General features: G+C 40.4%; 1 protein-coding gene across 4 annotated transcripts in view; it reads right to left on the reverse strand.

Moving 5' to 3' along the window:
* Positions 1-22,452, reverse strand: part of NOX4 (NADPH oxidase 4) — a 168,251-nt gene extending 145,799 nt beyond the window's left edge. For 2 of the 4 annotated variants that reach the window (XM_079787434.1, XM_079787433.1), the window contains exons 1-2: positions 21,349-21,444; positions 18,453-18,561 (exon numbers count right to left, since the gene is read on the reverse strand). Coding sequence is in view for 1 of the 4 variants with exons in the window: in XM_079787431.1 (XP_079643557.1) it covers positions 21,349-21,444; positions 22,079-22,135 (153 nt within the window). In the remaining 3 variants the exon portion in view is untranslated. Of the gene's footprint in view, positions 1-18,452; positions 18,562-21,348; positions 21,445-22,078 lie in introns of those variants that run through there. The other 2 variants (XM_079787431.1, XM_079787432.1) reach the window with 2 other exon arrangements.
* Between the last annotated feature and the right edge of the window lie 241 nt (positions 22,453-22,693).

Here is a 22,693-nt window from a genome sequence, read left to right on the forward strand (position 1 = left end):
GCCCCTGTAACTTCCACTCACTAGGTTACTCTAGATATTTCCAAGACAGACATTCAAACATTGAAAAGTGGAATGATTTCCTAGCCCAATTTTGTTTTATTTATGCTAAACAAATTGGGTGCTTATAAAGTTCTTGACAATTTTAAGACTCCCTTATCATCTCAGTGTCCTTTCCCAAGACACCACATGCTCTACGCAGACTAAATGGACACAGCAGCACTGAAGATCATCATTTCCCTCACTAAGGACATGGTCTACTTATTCAGTCTGGGGTAACTATGTCACATAATGGCTCATCTTGAGTTTGCAACATATAGATTTTTCTCACATGAAATATTACTAAGCAATAACCCCCTCTATCCTATAGGAAAAAAATGGAGGTATGAGAGAGCACACATAAATGCAAGAACTTATTAGCTTTAGCCCATTTTATTATAATAGAGGCCTGGTGCACGAAATTCGTGCAGGGAGGAGGGGTACCCTCAGCCCAGCCTGCACCCTCTCCAATCCGGGACCACTCGGGGGATGTCCAACTGCCGGTTGAGGCCCGATCCTGGGGATCCAATCGGACATCCCTCTCACAATCCTGGACCGCTGGCTCCTAATCGCTCACCTGCCTGCCTGCCTGGTCGCCCCTAACTACCCCCCCTGCCAGCCTGATAGCCCCTCACTGCCTCTGCATGCCGGCTTGATCACCCCTCACAGTACACCCTGCCAGCCTGGTCGCCCCTAACTGCCCCCTCCCTGCTGGCCTGGTCGCTCCTAACTGCCCCTCCCCCGCCAGCCTGGTTGCCTCTTACTGCCCCCCCTGCCAACCTGGTCACTACCAACTGCCCCCCCTGCTGGTCTGGCCACCCCCCACAGCCCACTCTGCCGGCCTGGTCGCCCCACGCAGCCTGCTTGTTCAGTCCTTTGGTCATCCCTCACTAACCCTCCTGCCCCTTCCCTCCTTGGGCTGCCAGCACCGGCTTCCCTCTGGCACCCAGGACCCAGGCTTCCCTACTCCAACTACCAGCAGGCACCCAGGACCTAGGTGGCTTCCCTCTGGCTGCTGGCAGGCACTCAGGACCCGGTTTTCACTCTGGCCTTGGCTTCATCCAGGAATGACTTCCAGAAGGATGTGCGGTCTAATTAGCATATTACCCTTTTATTATTATAGACTAGAGGCCTGGTCCACAACATTTGTGCACTGCGGTGGGGAGGTCCCTCAGTCTGGCCTGCGCCCTCTTGCAGTCTGGGAGCCCTCGGGGGATGTCCAACTGCTGGTTTAGGCCCAGGGGGAGCTGGCCTAAGTCAGAAGTCGGGCATCATAGTGCTGCCCCGGAGACGGGAGAGGCTCTCGCCACCACCGCCGCACTTGCCAGTTGTGAGTCCGGCTTCTGGCTGAGCAGCGCTCCTCCTGTGGGAGTGCACTGACCACCAGGGGGCAGCTCCTGCATTGAGCATTTGCCCCCTGGTGGTCAGTGCACATTATAGTGACTGGTCATTCTGCCATTTGGTCAATTTGCATATTACCCTTTTATTATATAGGATTTGTTATGAATCCTATATTCTGATGTATTTCCTTATTAATTTCCCTTAGCTGAAAATTTTACAATCACATTTTCTACATTCTCATCCAAGTTCTTGACAAAGCTATTAAAATGTAACAAAATACTACTGAGATAGTTTACTCTAGAGAGAAGTTGCAAAGTACCTTTTCTGGCAAATTAACTTTTAAGTGAACATTTTTCTTTCAACTGGGCATTTTCTCAACAATTGGAGAAAATATAATATGACATTCTACATGCAAATACCAATACATAATTATTATTTAAAGGGATTTGAAAAGGCCAGAGGAGTATTAATAGTAAACTTTAATAATTAGTCATTTTTTCTAGATATCTCTTAGTAAGTCAATAATTAATCACTTCCAGGGAAAAAATAAGGATAAAAAGTACCATAGAGGTTTGTTTATAAAATATTTTTTATATTCTGATTTGGTATTTCATGTTTGTCTAAAATTATGTAAATTTGTACTCATTAAGGACAATTTTTTAGACTCTTTTTCCCCCAAGAAAATATATTTATTCAATCCAAATGAAGCCTACACAATACCTAATTCTTACCTATTTTATAATCACAGAACTGTGGCTCTTTCATGAGGACTTACAAGTCACCAGTCCAACCTTCTTTTTGCCTCCACTTACATCCCTAGTTTATAAAGAAGCAAGGGTTGGAACCAGGCCTCCCTGCATGCTCTTCATCATTTCCCTAATAGCACTTCACTCCCTCAAACAGAGATGTGAATGCAGACACCTTGTTTGGAGTTCTTTCCAAACCCCAACACTTTCTTACTCATTCAGTTTCTTATACTTTTACCCCACAAGCACCTTTCCCTATAATTCTAGGCAAAACTTTACCCAAGATTTCCCTAATCTGACTGTACACTGAAATCAATTGATGGACTGTGTAAAGATAAACATACCTCTGCTGTACTTCCTGAAATTCTGATTCCTGAGATCTGGAGCAGAGCCCTCCAGAGGTACAACCAGGCTTAGCAATCACTCTTTATATTTTGACATTAGACAAATTTGAGTTTGACTCACCTTTACTAGCTATGTGGCCTTAGGTGATTTTCTTGCCCGTTCTTTTCCTCATCTATTAAAAAAAAGATGACACTGCATCCACACCAAAGTGTTTTTATATTAAACTAGAGGCCTGGTGAACAAAATTCGTGCACAGGTAGGGTCCATAGACCTGGCCGGCGATCAGGACTAATCCGTGGGGTGACTGGCGGCCCTTACTGGCACCCACCTTGGCTGGCCTGACACCACCCACTTGCCAGCTCCACCCCCCACCACTGCCACCGGTTGTCTCCCTCTGCAGGGTGATTGGGGGGCCCCCGCTGGCACCCACCTTGGCTGGCCTGGTGCCACCCACTCACTGGCCAGGGCCTGCAGGCTGGGGGAAGCTCTTGCATTGAACGTTTGCACATCATAGCGACCAGTCATTCCACAGTTCGATCGATTTGCATATTAGGCTTTTATTATATAGGATGAGCTTATATGGTACTTAGTGCATGCCTGGTATATAGTAACAAATCAACTGAAGCTATTATCATCACCCTAGTCCCTGGTGATCCACAAACCAGACCTAGTTCCAGAATTTAATTGCTCTTCTGGCATGGCTTCCTGCACATCACTCTTTCCAGTATTGTTCCCATCCTCAGCTCTAAAGGGTGATGCTATAGTTGTAGCTATGGAAGCTGAGCTTTATTCCACTCAAATGTATCTAAAGAACTCAAAGAAAGTTCTAGTAGCTGGTAGGTATTCAAAAACATATGATAAGCGAATGAATGAATGAATGAGCCTATGACATGATCCTTCAATGCCCTCATTTTGAAAACTAAGGAAAAAAAAGAATCAGAACTAAAAAGTGACGACTATTTAGAGACCTATCTAGCTCATATCTAGGATCAGAACTCAAGACCTGCTCTCCCCATCATACCATATTGCCCAGGATAGCAACTCTGCTTCCACTTCCCTACCTCCCACCATTCTGGAGAATGGGATTTACTCTATGAAACTGAGCAACACCCATTTGAATAATTTAGAATATAATGGGCATTCCATGAGAACAAGATTGCACTTAAGAATTAAAAAATGACATTTCAATGAAGGCCTATTTCAAAAGTGCATTACCTAGCTATTTTGATAAGGTTTCATATAAAACCAGTAATGAGTAACATGTAATGAACAACCAGAAAGCAGTTAATAATAACTGGAGTAATTATTTCTTTTTTTTTAAATCCCAAAATAAACTACCAATTCAGCTCTTGGGGTATATCCAAAAGTTCATGAATGTCTCTTCATGACATTAAAAAAAAAAAAGACTTTAACCCTTTGCACTCACTTGTTTGTTTCTCGAGCTACTACCGATGCTAACCGTGTCGAGTCACACTCGACATCCGAGTGCAAAAGGTTAATTCATTCCAAATGACTGAATGGATCATTAGGTACAGACAATTTACCTAAATTTCATGATGCACACATACAGTAGTCCCCGTTATCTACAGGAGATACATTCCAAGACCCTCTGTGGATGTCTAAGCCTGCAGACAGTACCAAATCCTATGTATACCATGTTTTTCTCCATAGAGTTGGCCCTCTGTACCGTGGGTTTTGCATCCACAGATATGGAGGGCTAACCAAGGAATTTGAGCATCTGCAGATTTGGTATCCTCAGTGGTCCTGAACTAAACCCCCACAGATACCAAGAGACAACTGTATGTACATACCTATGATAAAGTTTAACTTATAAAGTAGGTATAGTAAGAGCTTAACAACAATAACTAATAATAAAACAGAATGACTGTAACAATATACTGTAATAAAAATTATGTGAATGGAGCACTGTTAACTAAAATAGGGTTGTGTGACAACAAGCACAGCAATAACACAACAGTTGATCTGATAACCTAGACTAGAGAGCTACTAAGTGCCTGACAGGCAGGGAGCGTATACTATGTGCACTCTCTGGACAAAGGGATGATTCACATACCAAGCAAGACACAGCAGAACAGAGATTTTATCATGCTTCTCAGGAGGATGCACCATTTAAGCCTTAAGAATGTTTACTTCTGGAATTCTCTATTTGATAGTTTTAGACCTCAGTTGACCATGGTTAACTGAAATTGTGGAAAGCAAAACTACAGATAAGGATGGGGAGGGGAATTGAATTTAAGTATTAGACTCTTCTGTCAAACTCTTCAGAGTTTAATTGGTCAACATGCAGTGGCTCACACTAGTTCCACTCCTGATAAAACAATACAGCAAATCAAGTGTAAGATGATATCCTATCTAATAAAAGAGTAATATGCAAATTGACCGTCACCCCAACACACAAGATGGCTGTCCCCATGTGGTCAAAGATAGCTGCCCCCATATGGACACAAGATGGCTGCCACAAGATGGCCAGCAGGGGAGGGCAGTTGGAAGTGACCAGGCCTGCAAGGGAGGGCAGTTGGGGGTGATCAAGCCTGCAGGGGAGGGCAGTTAGGGGAGACCAGGCCAGCAGAGGAGGTAAGTTGGGGGCGACTGGGCCTGCAGGGAAGGGCAGTTGGGGGGACCCAGGCCTACAAGGGATAGCATTTGGGGTGGGGGGGGGGGATCAGGCCTGCAGGGGATGGCAGTTGGGGGGGACCAGGCCTCATGGGGAGGGCAGTTAGGGGTGACCAGGCCTGCATGGAGGGCAGTTAGGGTCAATCAAGCTGGCGGGGGAGCAGTTAGGCATCAATCAAGCTGGCAGGGGAATGGTTAGGGGGTGATCAGGCTGGCAGGCAGAACGGTTAGGAGAAATCAGGAAGGTAGGCAGGCGAACAGTTGGGAGCCAGCAGTCCTGGATTGTGAGAGGTATGTCCGACTGCCCGTTTAGGCCCGATCCTCCGGGGATCGGGCCTAAACGGGCAGTCGGACATCCCTCGAGGGGTCCCAGATTGGAGATGGTGTAGGCTGGCCTGAAGGACACACACCCCTGTGCATGAATTTCATGCACCGGGCCTCTAGTCTTATATAATAAAACATTAATATGCAAATCAACTGAACAGCAGAATGACTGGTTGCTATGACATACACTGACCACCAGGGGGCAGACGCTCAATGCAGGAGCTATCCCCTGGTGGTCACTGTGCTCCCACAGACAGAAGCCTGGCTCACAGCTGGCGAGCACAGCGGTGCTGGCAGGAGCCTCACCCGCCTCTGCTGCAGGCGGGCGATAAGGAGCAAGGGGTCCCGAATTGCAACAACCCTGGACTGCAAGAGGGATATCTGAGTGCTGGCTTAAGCCAGCAGGCGAACATCCCCCAAGGGGTCCGGACTGTAAGAGAGCACAGACCAGGCTGAGGGATCCCCACCCCACCCCAAGTGCACAAAATTTTGTGCACCAGGAATCTATTATTACCGTATTTTCCGGCGTATAAGACGACAGGGCGTATAAGATTTTCCTGGGTTAAAAAGTAGTTTCATACGCCAGAAAATATGGTAGTCCAATACATCTAATCCATTATATCTAATCCCATCAATATAGTCCAATATACCGTATTTTCTGGCATATAAAACGACTTTTTAACCCAGTAAAATCTTATATACCCAGTCGTCTTATACACCGGAAAGTACGGTAGTATAATAGAGAAATTGTAAATCAAATTAATTTTTTTCTTAAAAATAACATTGAATAAAGCCAGAGTATCACACCATGGCCTTTCTTTTAAAAATAAAATAACATACAGACCTACTTATTAAAATGTTCATGTAAATTTCAACAAGGATACTCACTACAGTATGATCTATAATACAAAACCAAAAAGAATAGGACCAAAATGGCCAATGGTAGAAAGATGTGAAACAAATTATGGTACATATTATAGGCTACTATGTAGCTATTAAAAATAAGTTAAGCTTGTATAAGAAAAATTAATAATAATATGTGTGAGATATTATTGAATTAACAATATGCATGTATATATATATGTACCAAAAATGCGGACATAGATATAGATGTAGACAATGACATAGATTATATAGATACAAATGGTTACTTCTTAAAAGTAAAATAAATTTTCTAACTTTTTCTACTGTTTCATCAGTATTCAGTATTCAAAAGCATGTTTTTTAAAGTGTAATATATTTTACCAATTAAACATAAAGAACTAACTGGACAAATAATAAAGATACACAATAAATAAAATCAATGGGTTAGTATACTTTGAAATCATAATAATAAAAATAATGGCCATATTACCCAAAGCAATATATAAGTTTAATACAACCTCTATAAAAATTTTCATGGTATTTTTAAAAGATTTGTATAGAACCACAAAAGACCCTGAATACCCAAAGCAATCCTAAGGGAGGAAAAACTAAAAGCTAAAGATATCACATTCCTTGACTTCAAATTTTACTACAAAGACACAATAATCCAAATGTATGATATTGGCAGAAAAACAGACATACAGACCAATGAAATAGAATTGAGAGCCCAGAAATAAATGCACATGTATATGGGCAAATAATTTTTGACACAGGAGCCAAAAACATACAATGGAGAAAAGAAAGGCTCTTCAATAAATGGTCTGGGAAACAGTGGAACGTCACATGCAAAAGAATGAAACTAGACTACTTATCACCATACACAAAAATCAACTTAAAATGAATCAAAGACCTAAATATAAGACCTGAAACAATAAATTACATAGACTAGAACATAGGTACTAAACTATGGACCTTGGTCTGAGAGAGGATTTTATGAATTTGACCATAAAGAGAATTAAAAGCAAAATAAACAAATGGAACTATATCAAGCTAAAAAGCTTCTGCACAGCAAAAGAAACCATCAACAAAACAAAAATGCAACCAACTAAATGGAATAAATTTGCAAACAAAACCACTGTTAAGGTGTTAATATCCAAAATATATAAAGAACTCAAACAACTGAACATCAAACATATAAACAATCCAACAAAAAAAAATGGGCAGAGGACCTGAACAAATATTTCTCCCAAGAAGACATACAGACAGCAAAAGATATATGAAAAGATGATCAACTTCACTAGCTGTTAGGGAAATGCAATCAAAATTACAATGAGATCCCTCATGCCTGTTAGAATGTCTATTATCAACAGGACAAATAAATGTTGAAGAGATTGTGGAGAAAAAGGAACCCTTTTCACTGCTGGTGGGAACGTAAACTGGTACAGCCACTATGGAAAACAGGATAGAGGTTCCTCAAAAAATTAAGAACAGATTTACCATATGACCCAGCAACCCCTCTTCTGGGTATTCATACAAAAATTTGAAAACATTTATTCATAAGGATATACACTAAGTGGCCAGATTATTATGATCTCTGAATGCATAATAATCTGGCCACTCAGTGTGTGTGTGTGTGTGTGTGTGTGTGTGTACATATATATATATACATATATATATTAGAGGCCCGGTGCATGAATTCGTGCATGAGTGTGGTTCATCCAGCTTGGCCAGGGGGAGGGGACATGGGCGATTGGCCCGCCTGCCTGCTGGTCGAACTCCTGATCAAGGGGACAATTTGCATATTAGCCTTTTATTATATAGGATATACACTGAGTGGCCAGATTATTATGCATTCAGAGATCATAATAATCTGGTCACTCAGTGTGTATATATATATATATATATCACTATGTTTATTGCAGCATTATTCACAGTGGTCAACACATAGAAACAATCAAAGTGTCCTTTGATAGATGATTGGATAAAGAAAATGTGGTACATATATACAATGGAATACTACTCAGTCATAAAAAAGGATGAAATATTGCCATTTGCAACAACTTGGATGGATATTGAGAATATCATGCTAAGTGAAATAAGTCAGACAGAAAAAGTGAAGAACCCTATAATTTCACTCATGTAGAATATAAAACTGAAAGCAACAAATGAACAAATAATACAGAAAAACAAAAACTCATAGACACAGAACAGTATAGTGGTTACCAGAGGAAAAAGGAAGGTGGGGGAAGTTAAAGTATAAAAGTTGTCAAATATATGGTAACATAGGAGATTTGACTTTGGGAGGCAAACACATAATGCAATATACAGATGATGTATCATAGACTTGTACACTTGAAAGCTCTATAATTTTATTAACCATTGTAACCCCAACAAATTTAATTAAAATTAAAAAAAATAAAACCTGATAGGCAAAGTCTTTACATTATAAAACCAGTAAACTACTTTACAATACTTACACTATGAGTATATTTCTTATCATGACACTATTTGAAGTAGCAGGAAATTTGAGATCATTTAAATGTTCAGTTTCTTGAAGAATAGATAAGAAATTGTAGCAGATACAAACCATAGATTATGAGGCGGCTATAAGAAGCAAAGCTATAGACTTTGAAAACATAATACTGGGTGAAAAGAAGCAAGAAACAAAATGCGTTCTATGCACAATATCAAATTTTTGGATTAAGAGAAACATGTGCATAAAACACCAATAGAAGAAGACATGTCAGCACATTATTAGAAAGGTTGCTAATGTAGGGCGAAAGGAATTGGAGCCTGGAGTGTGATAAATAATGAAATAATAAATGAATGAATAAAGAAAAAAGTAAACAGGAGCCTTGAACAGACCCATGAAGATAATGTGCTATGAACTGAGGTTATAAGTTTAAATCATCTGTACCTAACATAAAAAACCTAGGTATTTTTAAATCTTTTGTTTTTACAGAGAGGATTTGCTGCTAATCCTATATAATAAAAGGGTAATATGCAAATCAACCGAATGGGGGAACGACCGGTTGCTATGATGCGCACTGACCACCAGGGGGGCAGACACACAACACAGGAACTGCCCCCTGGTGGTCAGTATTCTCCCACAGGGGGAGCGCCATTCAGCCACAAGCCAGGCTGATGGCTGGTGCGCGCAGCAGCCCACCTCCGTGGCAGCGCTAAGGATGTCCACCTGTGGCTTAGGCCTAACCCATCAGTCATCAGTTGGACATCCCCAAGTGCTCCCAGACTGTGAAAGAGCTCAGGCCGGGCTGAGGGACACCCCCCACCCCCAGAGTGCACAACGGGCCTCTAGTGTCCTGTGAAATTAGTCTCATGTGTACCTGAATCTTTGGTTTGCTTGACAGAAGTTTTTTAAAAAGGCCAAGAAATTTGGAGCTAAAATTTAAAAACCAATGCAAAATGAAAAGCAATTAATTGTGAGCTTAGATATTCTTGAAATTATAATTAGAAAAAAAGATCATAGTGTCATTGGTAAAATATCTTTTTAAATTTTTTCCAAAATTAGAAATAAACTTAGTTACTGGAAACCTTTAGTGATTAGCAAACATTAACAAATAGATTTCAACATAAAAACAGTCTTAATTTCAACAATGTTCTCTGAAAGAAATGAGTCTAGCATCATCATAAATTTGTTTACTACAACTTTATATTAGAAAGAAGGAAACTATTGATGACAGCCATTCTTACAGGTGTGAGGTGATATCTCATTGTTGCTTTAATTTTCATTTCTCTGGTGATTATTGACGGTGAGCATCTCTTCATACGTCCATTGGTTAACTGTATGTCTTCTTTGGAAAGAGTCTATTCAGGTCCTTTGCCCATTTTTATTTTTTTAATATATTTTTTATTAATTTCAGAGAGGAAGGGAGGAGAGATAGAAACATCAATGATGAGAGAGAATCACTGATCAGCTGCCTCTTGCACGCTCCCTACTTGGGATCGAGCATGCAACCTGGGCATGTGCCCTTGACAGGAATTGCACCTGGGACCCTTCAGTCTGGAGGCTGACATTCTATCCACTGAGCCAAACCAGCTAGGGCCCTGTGGCCATTTTTAAATTGGACTGTTTGTTAATTTGGTATTGAACTGTATGAGTTATTTATTAACCCTGTAGCACCTATCAAAATGGCTATTATCAATAAATCCACAAATAACAAGTGTTGAGGAGGATGTGGAGAATAGGAAACCCTCGTGTACTGCTGGTGCAGCCACTATGGAAAACAGTATAGAGGTTACTCAAAAAATTAAAAATAGAACTGCCTTATGACCTAGTGATTCCACTTTGGGTATATATCCCAAGAAATCCAAAAACTAATTCAAAAGAATATATGGACCCCTTTGCTTATTGCAGAGATTCACAATAGCCAAGATATAGAAGTTACCCGAAAGCCTATCAGTTGACAAGTGGATAAAAAAGTGGTGCTACATACATGCAATTGAATATTACTTGGCCACAAAAATGAAATATTACCATTTGTGACAACATGAATGGAACTAGAGATGATATTATGCTAAGTGAATTAAGTCAATCAAAGAAAGACAAATAAAATATGATTTCAATTATAATGTGGAATTTAAAGAACAAAATAAATGAACAAACAAAATTGAAACAGACTCATAAACATAGAGTATTTAAACATATGTCTTCAGACTCACAGACTAAACCATCACAGACTGATGGTTGCCAGAGGGGATAGGAGTTGGGGGAATAGGTGAAAAAGGTGAAGGGATTAAGAAGTACAAATTGGTAGTTACAAAATATAGTCAATCCTATATAATAAAAGGGTAATATGCAAATTGACCCTAACAGTGGAATGACTAGGAATGACCAATCGCTATGATGCGCACTGACCACCAGGGGGCAGATGCTCAATGCAGGAGCTGTCCCCTAGTGGTCAGTGTGTTCCCACAGGGGAGCTCCGCTCAGCTCAGCCACAAGGTGGGCTGATGGCTGCGAATGCAGCAGAGGTGGCAGGAGGCTCTCCAGCCTCCTCGGCAGCACTAAGGATGTCCAACTGCTGCTTAGGCCCACTTTCCTCGGGGAGCGGACCTAAGCCTCAGTGGGACATCCTCTGAGGGCTCCCATGCTGCCAGAGGGATGTCTGACTGCCAGCTTAGGTCCGATTCCCTGGGGAGCGGGTCTAAGCTGGCAGGTGGACATCCCCCAAGGGGTCCCGGACTGTGAAAGGGCACAGGCTGGGTTGAGGGACCCCCCACCCGCCGAGTGCATGAATTTTTGTGCACCGGGCCTCTAGTAATATTATAATATTGCTGTACACCTGAAACTAATACAAAATAAGGATGAATGTATACTATAATTAAAAAATAAAAATTTTTAAAAAGAATGAGCCTGGCCAGTATTGCTCAGGGGTTGAGGGTAGACCTATAAACCAGGTCTCGGTTTGATTCCCAGTCAGGGCACCTGCCCAGGTTGTGGGCTCAATCCCCACTGTGGGGCATGTAGAAGGCAGCCAATCAATGATTCTCTTTCATCATTGATATTTCTCTCTCTCTCTCCCTCCCTCTCCTTTCCTCTGTTAAAATAATAAAAATATATTTAAAATAAATGAATGAATAAAATAAAAATGGAAAGTAACACTTTTCTAGGTGCTCATACTCATTTCTTTTTCCTCATCCTATTTAATTCCCTTCTTTAAAAAAATCCTACCAGAGAGAAATTAGGTGAAACTATGCAAAATGGCCATTTTGGTAAATTAAAATGTTTCAATATTGTAATTTTCACGTAGTTCAATTTAATAATATAATTCTCAATTTAAAATTGAGAAAACTAAGGCTTTGAAGATTTGAATAGCTACTTAAAGGCATAGTTGCTAAGAGTTAAGGTCGATATTTCAACTTAAGTCAATTTGTGTACAAAATCCAGGTTCTTTTCACGACATTATAATGTTGCCATTGAATTTTCACAGGTATTACTATATTTGAAATTTAAGCTAATAGTTGCTTCATGCTTAGGAAAAAGCAATAGTAGACACTGGGTTTTAACTAGAAATAGAATGAATGTTATTCAAAACTTTTAACAATTTAAATTGTATACATCTGTAATCTGTAGGTTAAAAAAAGTCCTTTTCTTCTTTAAGCATGACACACTCAAGCTTTGAAACCAGTACAATCTAAGACATGTTTTCTTCAGGCAAACCAAAACTAAGGAAGTCTTGTAGACCCATTATGATCCAGGAAACTAAACTCTTCCAAGATTTTCATTTGAGTCATTCTCTCGCTGTTTTACATTTTTAAAAATGTACAAGATCAAAATAGTTGAAAAGTTCAATGATGGGTTCCACAAAGAACAAGCCAAAGCCCAACCCCCAGAAAAATTCCACGTAGGTAACAAATGTCATTCCAACAATGCCAAACAGCAAATGCCATTTGTCAAGTAGAACTTTTATACTGAAGTTCTACATTCCTGTGGTTTAATATGAGTCATTGTGTTCCAATGGAAATCCATTAATATAGACCACTGATGATATTTGCTTGGTTTTCCGTTTAGATATTCTGAGCTATGAAAAAAAAAAAGGAAAAATAAAAATGTATCTTCACCTTTGTCGGCTTTATAAATGTGCTTTTGGGCCCACGCTTTTCAAACCAAGAGAATGAACAAAGCTCAAAGAGACCCAAAGTCACTTATCTAAAGTAACTTGGCCAAGGAAAATCAGTGGGAGGTAAAAGCACTCATCATCCTATCTCATCTGTATTCTCAATAGGTGGTTCTTATTCTCTTGTTCCACAACAGTCTCCTTTTTGGGTACCCTCACGAACCTTGGAATCCATAGGAGATGGGATTCACTCAGGATAAGATGCTAACTGGAAGGCATGTAAAAGAGAGTGTATTTGGGGGGACAGGAAGTTAAAAAGGAAAATCAAAATTATAGCATGGGGGAAAAGAAGCTTGTTTGGATCACTGCCACTTCAGATCCTCCAATGGACCTGAGCTTTCCAGATTACATTAAACACAACTACTTGCAATTTTTTAAATCAACTGTTTGAAAATCCTATCATAGGAAAAAGGAATATAGTCAGAAAGGCTTTCACCATAGATCATTTCATTAATTAAATGGTGTTAATGTACCCACTTTAAAAAATCTGATATATAAAATGCTTTCACTTTTTGTGTATTCCTCATCTCTTCTTGTCTCAAGCTACATCAGACCGCTAATATTCTTGATGTGTACAGAGACCTTTAACAATTTCCAAATCCATGAAACCCTTAAAAGTATGCATTTTCCAACCTGTAGAAAATGTATTGGATTTATTTATCCATAGATAAGAGTCATTGTCAAATTCAACTTTCCCATTTCTAAAAATGTAAACTAATTCTAGTGATCATGAAACGTCCATCTTTTCCTTACTCCATCTACTTTGTTTTAGTCCCATTATTAGAATGCAACAGAAACTACTTTTCATCAACTACTTTTCACCTGCACTAACATAAGAGGAAGGTTTAAGCCGATTTTCTTTATAGACGATTTAAACTTAGGCTCAGAGAAATAATTTGTCACAATCATAAAGGAAGATAAATGCCTGAGCCAAGATTCACATTACAAAGTTACCTTAAGACATGGAAACTAAGAGGTGAAGTAAGCTCACTACCACCTAGGTAATTTACCTTTCTACTAAGGCCTCACTCTTAGTTCATGCCTTTGCAAAATTATTCATTACAATACGTCACAGGCCTTCTGGATCCCACATAAGTAGTAATCACTGTAAGTGTAAAGCATATTGGATGTTAAGAGCCGTGTAACGCTTTTCTGTCATGAATATGAAATCTCGTTCCTTTGTCCAAACTGTCTTTTATGACTCCTAGATGAGCTCTGGTAATGGTACCATGGCTGGAGCCTTAAAATCTGGGAGGAATGAACAGAAAACAGAAAAGAATGTGATCACAACCATTTTTTTAAAAAAACACATCTGTGATGCTTTCAGTTCTTCAAAGTAGGTCTGTATCCATTAAGTCCTCTAATCCTCAGCACAGCACTCTGAGATAAGGGGGTTAGTTTCATCACGTTTCACTGGCTACAGACATGTTAAGTGAACTGTATACGGCTATACAAGATGAGAGAAGAGAGAAGAAAAAAGAAAAGCAGCATTAAGGGGTCTCTTATTAAAAAATGGGCTTTTGCTAGGAATTGTAATCCATGAGAAAGTTATTTATAATTTCCATGTTTTAGCTTCCTCTTATGTAATAGAACTTACCTTGTAGATTAGATAAGGCGCTGACACTGAATGTATAAAAAATTTCACACCATGTCTGGCCCATGAGAACATTTTAATGAATGTCGACTCTAACTATTATTATTATTTATTTTAATTTTCTTTAGGTTTCACGATAACCTTGTGAAATAGGCATTATTTCCCTTGTTTATATATTGAAGTCTCCAAGGTTTTATGAAGATTAGTAAATGTTCCTTTGAATGAAATGCATTCTACTTCAAACTGAAATTCCTCCCAGCAATCGTAACCAAGTTGCCATAAAATGTGTGCCAGTTACAAATTTTAGCAGATAACTGATATCAGGGTCAGGGAGGCAGCCAGAGGTCAGCCAAAGGAAAGAATGTTTCCCAGTCCTACCATCTGCTATATGCTGAGTAAGTTCCTTCCATCTTTACATTTCTATAAATTCTTTTAATATTTTACTTATAAACATAAATACTTTATAATATTATGAATTAGTACTATTAATAGTATTATTAGCATTAAAACTAAATCATATTACTTAGTATTTACAATAATAGCTATCTTTTGCTAAGTGCATATGCACCAAGTGCTAAGCATTTCACCTCCACTAACGTAAGAGGAAGGTTTAAGCTTGACTTTCTTTATAGACGATTTAAACTTAGGCTCAGAGAAATAATTTGTCACAATCATAAAGGAAGATAAATGCCTGAGCCAAGATTCAAACTCCCATGTAGTTCCAAAGCCCATGATCTTGTCAGAAAGGAATTAGAGTTGTTTGATTTTCTTCCCCAGAATTACCTGGGCACTTTAAAAATCAATTTTATGATCAATGAAATGCTTAGTGTGATGAACTAGAAACACTGACTAGAGATAGAAGACCTACCAACCACATTGAACTTTCCAGTGAGTCAATAAAGAAGACATTTAACTATACCAAGTTGATCTGTCAAATGAGAAATGAACTAGAACAATCCCCAAGGTCCCTATTACATTTCCCTAAGGTCCCTATAACATTCTGAAAGTCAGCAGGCTCCTCTCCCTTAGACTAGGTGTTCCCCAGGGGAAAGCATATAATATACAGCCTCCAGACCTGTGAGGAAATAAATTTGTTATTTGAGCCACCCAGACTGTAGTTACTTAGGCTCTACAGCAGCGGTTCATGACCCACAGGTTGAGAACCACTAGCATGGTCGCCTAAGACCATCGGAAAACACAGATATTTACATTATGATTCATAACAGTAGCAACATTACAGTTATGAAGTAGCAACGAAAATAATTTTATGGTTGGGGATCACCACAACATGAGGAACTGTATTAAAGGGTCGCGGCATTAGAAAGGTTGGGAACCAGTGCTGTAGTGCTTCTAGTAGTTATGGAAGCACCAGCAAATTAATGCAATAGGTATCAGGATACCTACTCACTGTGCAATTCTGTCTCAAGCTTAAGAATAAAAACAGAGAACTCTTGTGCACTGTTTGTGGGAATGCAAATTGGTACAGTCACTATGGAAAACAGTATAAAGATTCCTTAAAAACTAAAATGTCAGATGATAAAAAGACAACAAAGAATTGTGGCAGATAGAATGTGATTAATAAATGGTAATACTTGTAATTAGGTTGAACCACTTGAAATGGTTGATACTTAATTATTTTTGTTCTATCAAATGGCAATTCCACATGGCTTAGCCTATTGTTGCAAAGAAACTGAGAGCACAATGGTTAAGAACTGGGATGTCTGGGCTAGAGTCCTACTTCTGTGACTGATTAGCAAGTCACAGAACTTTTCTAATTCAGTTTCTTAGCTACAAAATTTAAAATATCTACTCCATAGGATGGATGAAAGATTAAATAAATTAATCAACACAAAACTTTTAGATTAATGCCTGATACTTAGTTCTCAATGAGTGTAATCTGTTATTGATATTAATAACTAGAGGCCCAGTGCACGAAATTTGTGCACAGGGGTGTGTCCCTCAGCCCAGCCTGCAATGACACCAGGGTCCCATGTACCCTGGCCGACCTCTGGCCAGAGGCCTACCCTCCTTCCCTCCACAGGCTGAGGTGTGTGGGATGCTGGGGCCCATCGCTGGGGCGATGCCACCAGCGTCCAGCGCCCCGGCCGCTATGGGCGCCGCCATCTTTGCGACAGAGTTACGGTTAATTTGCATATTACCCTTTTATTAGATAGGATGAAATGAAGAAGGGACATTTGAAAATCTCTGAACTTAATTCCAACACCCAATTCTATGCTGTTTTGGATGGTGTTGATAAAAGAGGATTATACAGTGGCCACTTAACTGTATAAAACAAAGAGGTTAAATATTACATGCTAAAATACTGTAGAATCTGGAATTATTTAAATAAAAATCTCATATTTCCTTAACAATTTGTCTGAGACAAGTCTGAAACAACTGGAATACTGAAAATACGTTATGTTAGGGATAAATCAGTACTTTTCCTTAACTTCTTAAATTACTAAATATCTTTAAATATCATTTCACATAAGATGAAAAGCTAGAGGTCCATTAAGTATATATTTTAATAGGTTCTTGCATAGGTTCATAGAGTTGTTCATTGTAAGAGACTGAATATTGGACTGACAGGATGAACAGATCAGAATGGTAACAAACCCACTAATTCAGTGGCTGATAGTGAGTACATCACTTCAACCTCATTTTTTCTATTTGTGAAAATGAGGAAGAAATCTAAGATATTAAAGCTCTCTTCTAAATTAGACTATGAGTCTCTATTTTAAACAGATTAAGAATATAATGATGGTATCAAAGTAATATAAACTATTTCACCTGTTAATAAATAGAAGTAAATTGTTTTCAAACAACAGAATATTGAAAAATAAAAGGAAACAAAAACTACACTTAGTTAAAAATAGCCCAAATTTAAACAAGAGTATTCTGTGCAATAAAGGGGGAAAAGTTAATGATCAAGCCTTTTCTGAAATTAATAGAAGGTATATATTCCTTCTCAGCAGAATTAAAGCTGCCTAGGCCAGCAGTGAAAACAATACTGACTTAAAATACTAGGTCCATTGGTCCATAGACTCCACTCTCTGACCTTAAGAAACTTACATGACATCAGATTTCTGTCTCTGAAATATGTTAATTATGATATAACTTCTAGATCTCTTGAGAGGGTAAATTAGTTAATGTTTCTAAGTCACTTAAAGGATAATGATTGACCAGAGAAAGATCACCATTGTGAAATCAGAAAAACAAAACAAAACACTAAATGCTCAAGACATTCTTCTAATTAACATAGGTATCTCAATTAGAGCTTTAAAAAAGAAAAAAAGATCTTCATAACCATGTAAAAGATCTAAAATAATAATTGCAAGACAAAGCAAAAAAAAATTTACATTCTCATTATGGCATTATAAGGATAACTAGGTTAAAAGTGAATAGTCAATACACATATGTTAGTTTTGGGGGAAAGATATAAAACCAAGACATATTGAATCTGGTATCATAAAACTCATTCTCTTCTCAAATTAAAATATTTATATCAATTAAATGATATCCTTTAATTGTTAAAATGTCAGAAATACAACTCAAATAGGTGAATATAAATGTGAAGGTTTCTATAGGTAGTATTCTTAGTTAAACTGCTTTGATATTTCAAAAAATTTAAGAAACTAATTTTTTAGAGTTGGTCACAACATATTAGTTCTTCCATTAAAGTACAAGCAACTACATTTTCCATACTTGAAAATAAATAAATCTCAAAAACAGATTTAATCTTAAGTAATCAATGGAGTCCTTTATTTAAAAAGTAATGTTACCCCAATAAATGGAATTTTTAAAATAGTTGCTATAGGAAGATGGAAGAAGTTACTGTTTGGTTTATTCATTTGTTTGAATATTGTTTTGGCTTTCCTCAAAGGACTGTTTTTCCCTCTTAGATAATTATAAGATTCCAATACTCACAGCATGTCATAATTAAACATCTTCTAGGAAGTACACAGTCTGATTAGCACATTAACTCAGGCATAAACCAGCCGTGACCAAGTTGCCTCCAGGACAGGGTCAAATCAGTCTGGGAAAACAATCATGATAAAACTTCTACAAAGACATATTAATTCCAATATTATTTTATCTTCCGTCATGTAAGATCTTCTTTTCCCTGTCAGTTCTTTTTTTTTTTTTTTTAACTATATTTGCATTGATTTTAGGGAGGAAGGGAGAGGGAGAGATAGAAACATCAATGATGAGAGAGAATCATTGATCAGCTGCCTCCTGCACACCCTTCACCAGGGACTGAGCCTGCAACCCGGGCATGTGCCCTCACCGGGAATCGAACAGTGACCTCTGGGTTCATAGGTCGACAATCAAGCACTGAGCCACACCATCTGGACTCCTTGTCAGTTCTTACTCTTTAATTTTGGTGAGAACAGTCTCTTAGCCCCCTAGTAATAAAAATGGATACCTCAGTTCTGAAAATTAAATACCTTTACCTTCATTCTTCAAAGGCTGCCATCATCAGATTAGGGAAAAGTCAGAGATGTTTTTATAGTTACACTAGTGGTCCGGTGCACGAAATTCATGCATGGGGCGCGGTGGTTCCCTCAGCCCAGCCTGCACTCTCTCCAATCGGGGACCCCTTGAGGGATTTTCGTCTGCTGGTTTAGGCCCGATCCCTGTGAGATCGGGCCTAAACTGGCAGTCGTACATCCCTCTCACAATCTGGGACTGCTGGCTCCTAACCACTCACCTGGCCTGCCTGTCTGATCACCCCTAACTGCCTCTGCCTGCCTGCCTGATTGCCCCTAACTGCCCTCCCCTGCTGGCCTGATCTTGGCCCCAAATGCCTCTGCCTGCCTGATCACCCCCAACTGCCCTCCTCTGCTGGTCTGATCCCGCCCCCAACTGCCCTCCCCTGCCGGCCTGATCTCACCCCCAACTGCCTTCCACTGCCAGCCTGATCTCGCCCCCAACTGCCCTCTCTGCCTCAGCCCCCACCACCATGGCTTTGTCCGGAAGGAAGTCGGACGTCCAGAAGATGGCTGGTTGACCTGGTCTTTAGCATATTACCCTTTTATTAGTATATATAGATTATATAGGATAGGACTGCTTAAATGGGGGGGGAGGACATTTGGGGGCAAGATCAAGTTGCAGGGGAGGGCAGTTTCGTTTTTAGCAGGAGGAGATGCTCTTGGCAGACAAAAACACATAACCCCTATATCCGGACTGATAGCCAGCCATATGCACTATACTGCCAAACTGGTCATTAAAAAATTGAACTGCTTTCTTACACCTTACCCCAAACAGCTGTTGCCCTTAAAACCCCTCCTCAGCCCCCACCTTAGGTTCTGCCTTTGCAGTTCACCCAGATTAGGTTCTGATTGGTCGGTTTCTATGCCAGTCAGCGTCCAAAGCTCCACCTCCTAGGCAACCATTGGCTCCTCACAGTTCACCCAGATTTTGTTCTGATTGGTCGGTTTCTATGCCAGTCAGTCTTTGGTCGTTTTGGACATTATGGACCTTGGGTTTTTATATATTAGAATATCAATAATTAAAGCCCACAACTTACCCTCCAATATCAGCTCCTATTTTGAAGAGGGGGAGCAAGAGGACTACCTATATTCTGATGTCTTTTTATTGAACTGATTGGTGACTTGGTGTAGAGCCACCAAGGAACTAAATTTTTATTATAAATGTTATTAACATAAATTAAAATTTTAAAACTGATAATTATTTGTGTTACTAGAAAAGCTTTAAATATGTTTTGAACAACTTGAATATGGGAATCCACTATATCATCTGTAGAAGTTTCTGATTTCTAAACATCGGTCAAGTATTTCTGCTGAAAATTTAGTGACTGAACTGTGACGGGCATATGTGTAAAGCTATATTTCAAAGAATTAACAAACAAAAATAATATAACAAACAAAAATAATATAAAAATCTCATTAATAATTTTTTTGTCAAATATTGATCACATGTTGAGTACTTCAATTTATTATACTACTTTGGATGTATTATTAGAAATAAAATATATTCTTAAAGTTAATGCCACTGGCTTCTTACTTTTTAAATGTCCTACTAGGAAATTTTAAGTTACTTATGACTCATGCTATATTTCTATTGGGCAGCCCTAATAAAGAATAATAATACTAACCAGTGGCATAAGTATCTGAGATGGGCCAGTGAAGTGGTTTAGAAAATCTGTGTAGTATGAGAAAGAAGCAAAAGGCCAGACAGCAGTGCATTCAAATCTGAGGGACTTGAGCAAGCCATTCTGTTTCCTTAGCCTGTATTTCTCCATGTGTAAAATGGGGAGAATAGTTTCCTGGCTCAAACTAAATATTTATAAAGTGCCCGGTTTATCATCGGTTTAAATAAATTACTAAGAATTACCCACTTCTCAATGTCAATGAATACTGCCACAGACACATACTTTGTGAGACTTAGAACGGAAACACTACAGAAATCCTCTGCATGAGCTTATGGGCAGGCTGAAGTCTTGATTAGTGAAAAGTAAAAGCCTGTCATCGGTTGGTCCTTCTGGCCAAGCAGATCTTTCAGGGCACTTTGCAGCTAGCTGACAAGCAGAAGCAACTTTTCTTAGGCACTACTAGCCTGTCTGACAGTTTCATCCACTTCCCTCTAGCAGATATTATCTTTGGTACTTGAAAGAGTCAGTCATTTTAATCCAGACAAGTATAAATGATAAATCAAGAAAACTTCACCCACTTGAGAGATTAACAAATATTTCACAGTGAACCACCAATGTTTCTTTAATGAATGGAAGAACTGATCAAGGACTGCAGCAAGGTCTGCCTCCATTGAATGCATTGTTCTGGGCCACCCAACTCCCACTTACCCCCAACATCTGGTGGAGGTAGTGGTACTCTGGCCCTTGGTTGTACTGCAGGAAGGTTTTCCAGAAAAGCAGGACGTTCAGGGCCAGCCAGATCAGCTACATCATACAAAAGGAGAGAGAAAACAAAAAGTAAACATAACCTGATGAATGGAAACCTTAAGGACATTCCTTGGACACAATACTTTCAATGGAACCTCAATTAGTAACTGCGGAAAGCAATCTGAAAACCACTCCAAGAAAAACACATCTGACCTCACTCAGCCCCTGCACCTAAGAGGAAGCGTTTGGGCTGTCAACAGGTCTCCTGAATGATCTGCAGACATCCCTTGCCGGACAAAAAAACGGGACTCAGAAATGAGTGATATCACCAGGTCCCCAGCGATGTGTATTGTTTTAAAACACACCATCAAGCAGAAGCATTCTGGGCAGAGAGCAAAGGAGGGACGATGTTTAAAGGGTTAACCAAAGGCTGAGTGCATTAAAGTGATCCCTTCTCCCTTCCTCCACAGCCGCTCTCCCCTCGGGGTATAGGAAAGGTCTCTGGCTTTTGGAGAAAAGGTGGCATCTTTATGATCTCCAGGTAGGAACCGCGGCAAGTTTCCTGAGTTGAGAATGTTCGAATCCGAGGCAAAACTTCCACTTCCAGCCTCCCACCCGCGCACGCTCGAAGAATGAATCAAAATCTCTCCGCGAGAGACAAAACGCGGGGACAGCCTGCCCGCCATCCTACCAGGCAGAGGTGTTTAACCCCTTCGTTGTCCAGCCAGCTCCTCCAGGACACAGCCATGCCGCCCCGCTGCGCCGAGCTCGCTGCCCGCCGGCCGGGGAAGGAGCGGCGGCGGCCGGGGCCGTGGGTACAGGAGCGCGGGCGGGGGCGGGCCGGGCCGGAGGCGGAGGGCGGTGGTCAAAGACCGAGTGGAAGCGCGAGGCCGGCGCGGAGCCAGCCCGGGCGGGGTCTGCGCCCCGAGCCGGGTCTTCCGGGCGCCGCGGCTCCGGCTCCAGACGCAGCGGGTCTGCGCGGGCCACTCGGCGGCCCCGGCCCGGGGCCCCGCTCCGAGCGCGCGCTCCCCGGCCCGCGGCCCCAGCTGCGCGAGGCGGCCCGCCGCCCGGCCCCTTTGTCTGTGGCTGCTGCTGCTCCGGGCGTCCCGGCTGGGAGCTGGGAGCTGGGAGCTGGGAGCTGGAGGCGGCCCGCAGCCCAGCCTGCCCAGTTCTGAAAAGACAAGATGCGGAGAAAGATAGTCCTCTTTAACGTGGGGACCTGGCCTGCCTTCTCCTACACACACACCTACTTCTTTTTGACAGGTCGTTTTCCAACAAAGTTCAACTCAAAGAGCCTTGGTAACGA

The sequence above is a fragment of the Cnephaeus nilssonii genome (assembly GCF_951640355.1).
Source record: "Cnephaeus nilssonii genome assembly, chromosome: 13".
Lineage (NCBI taxonomy): Eukaryota > Metazoa > Chordata > Mammalia > Chiroptera > Vespertilionidae > Cnephaeus > Cnephaeus nilssonii.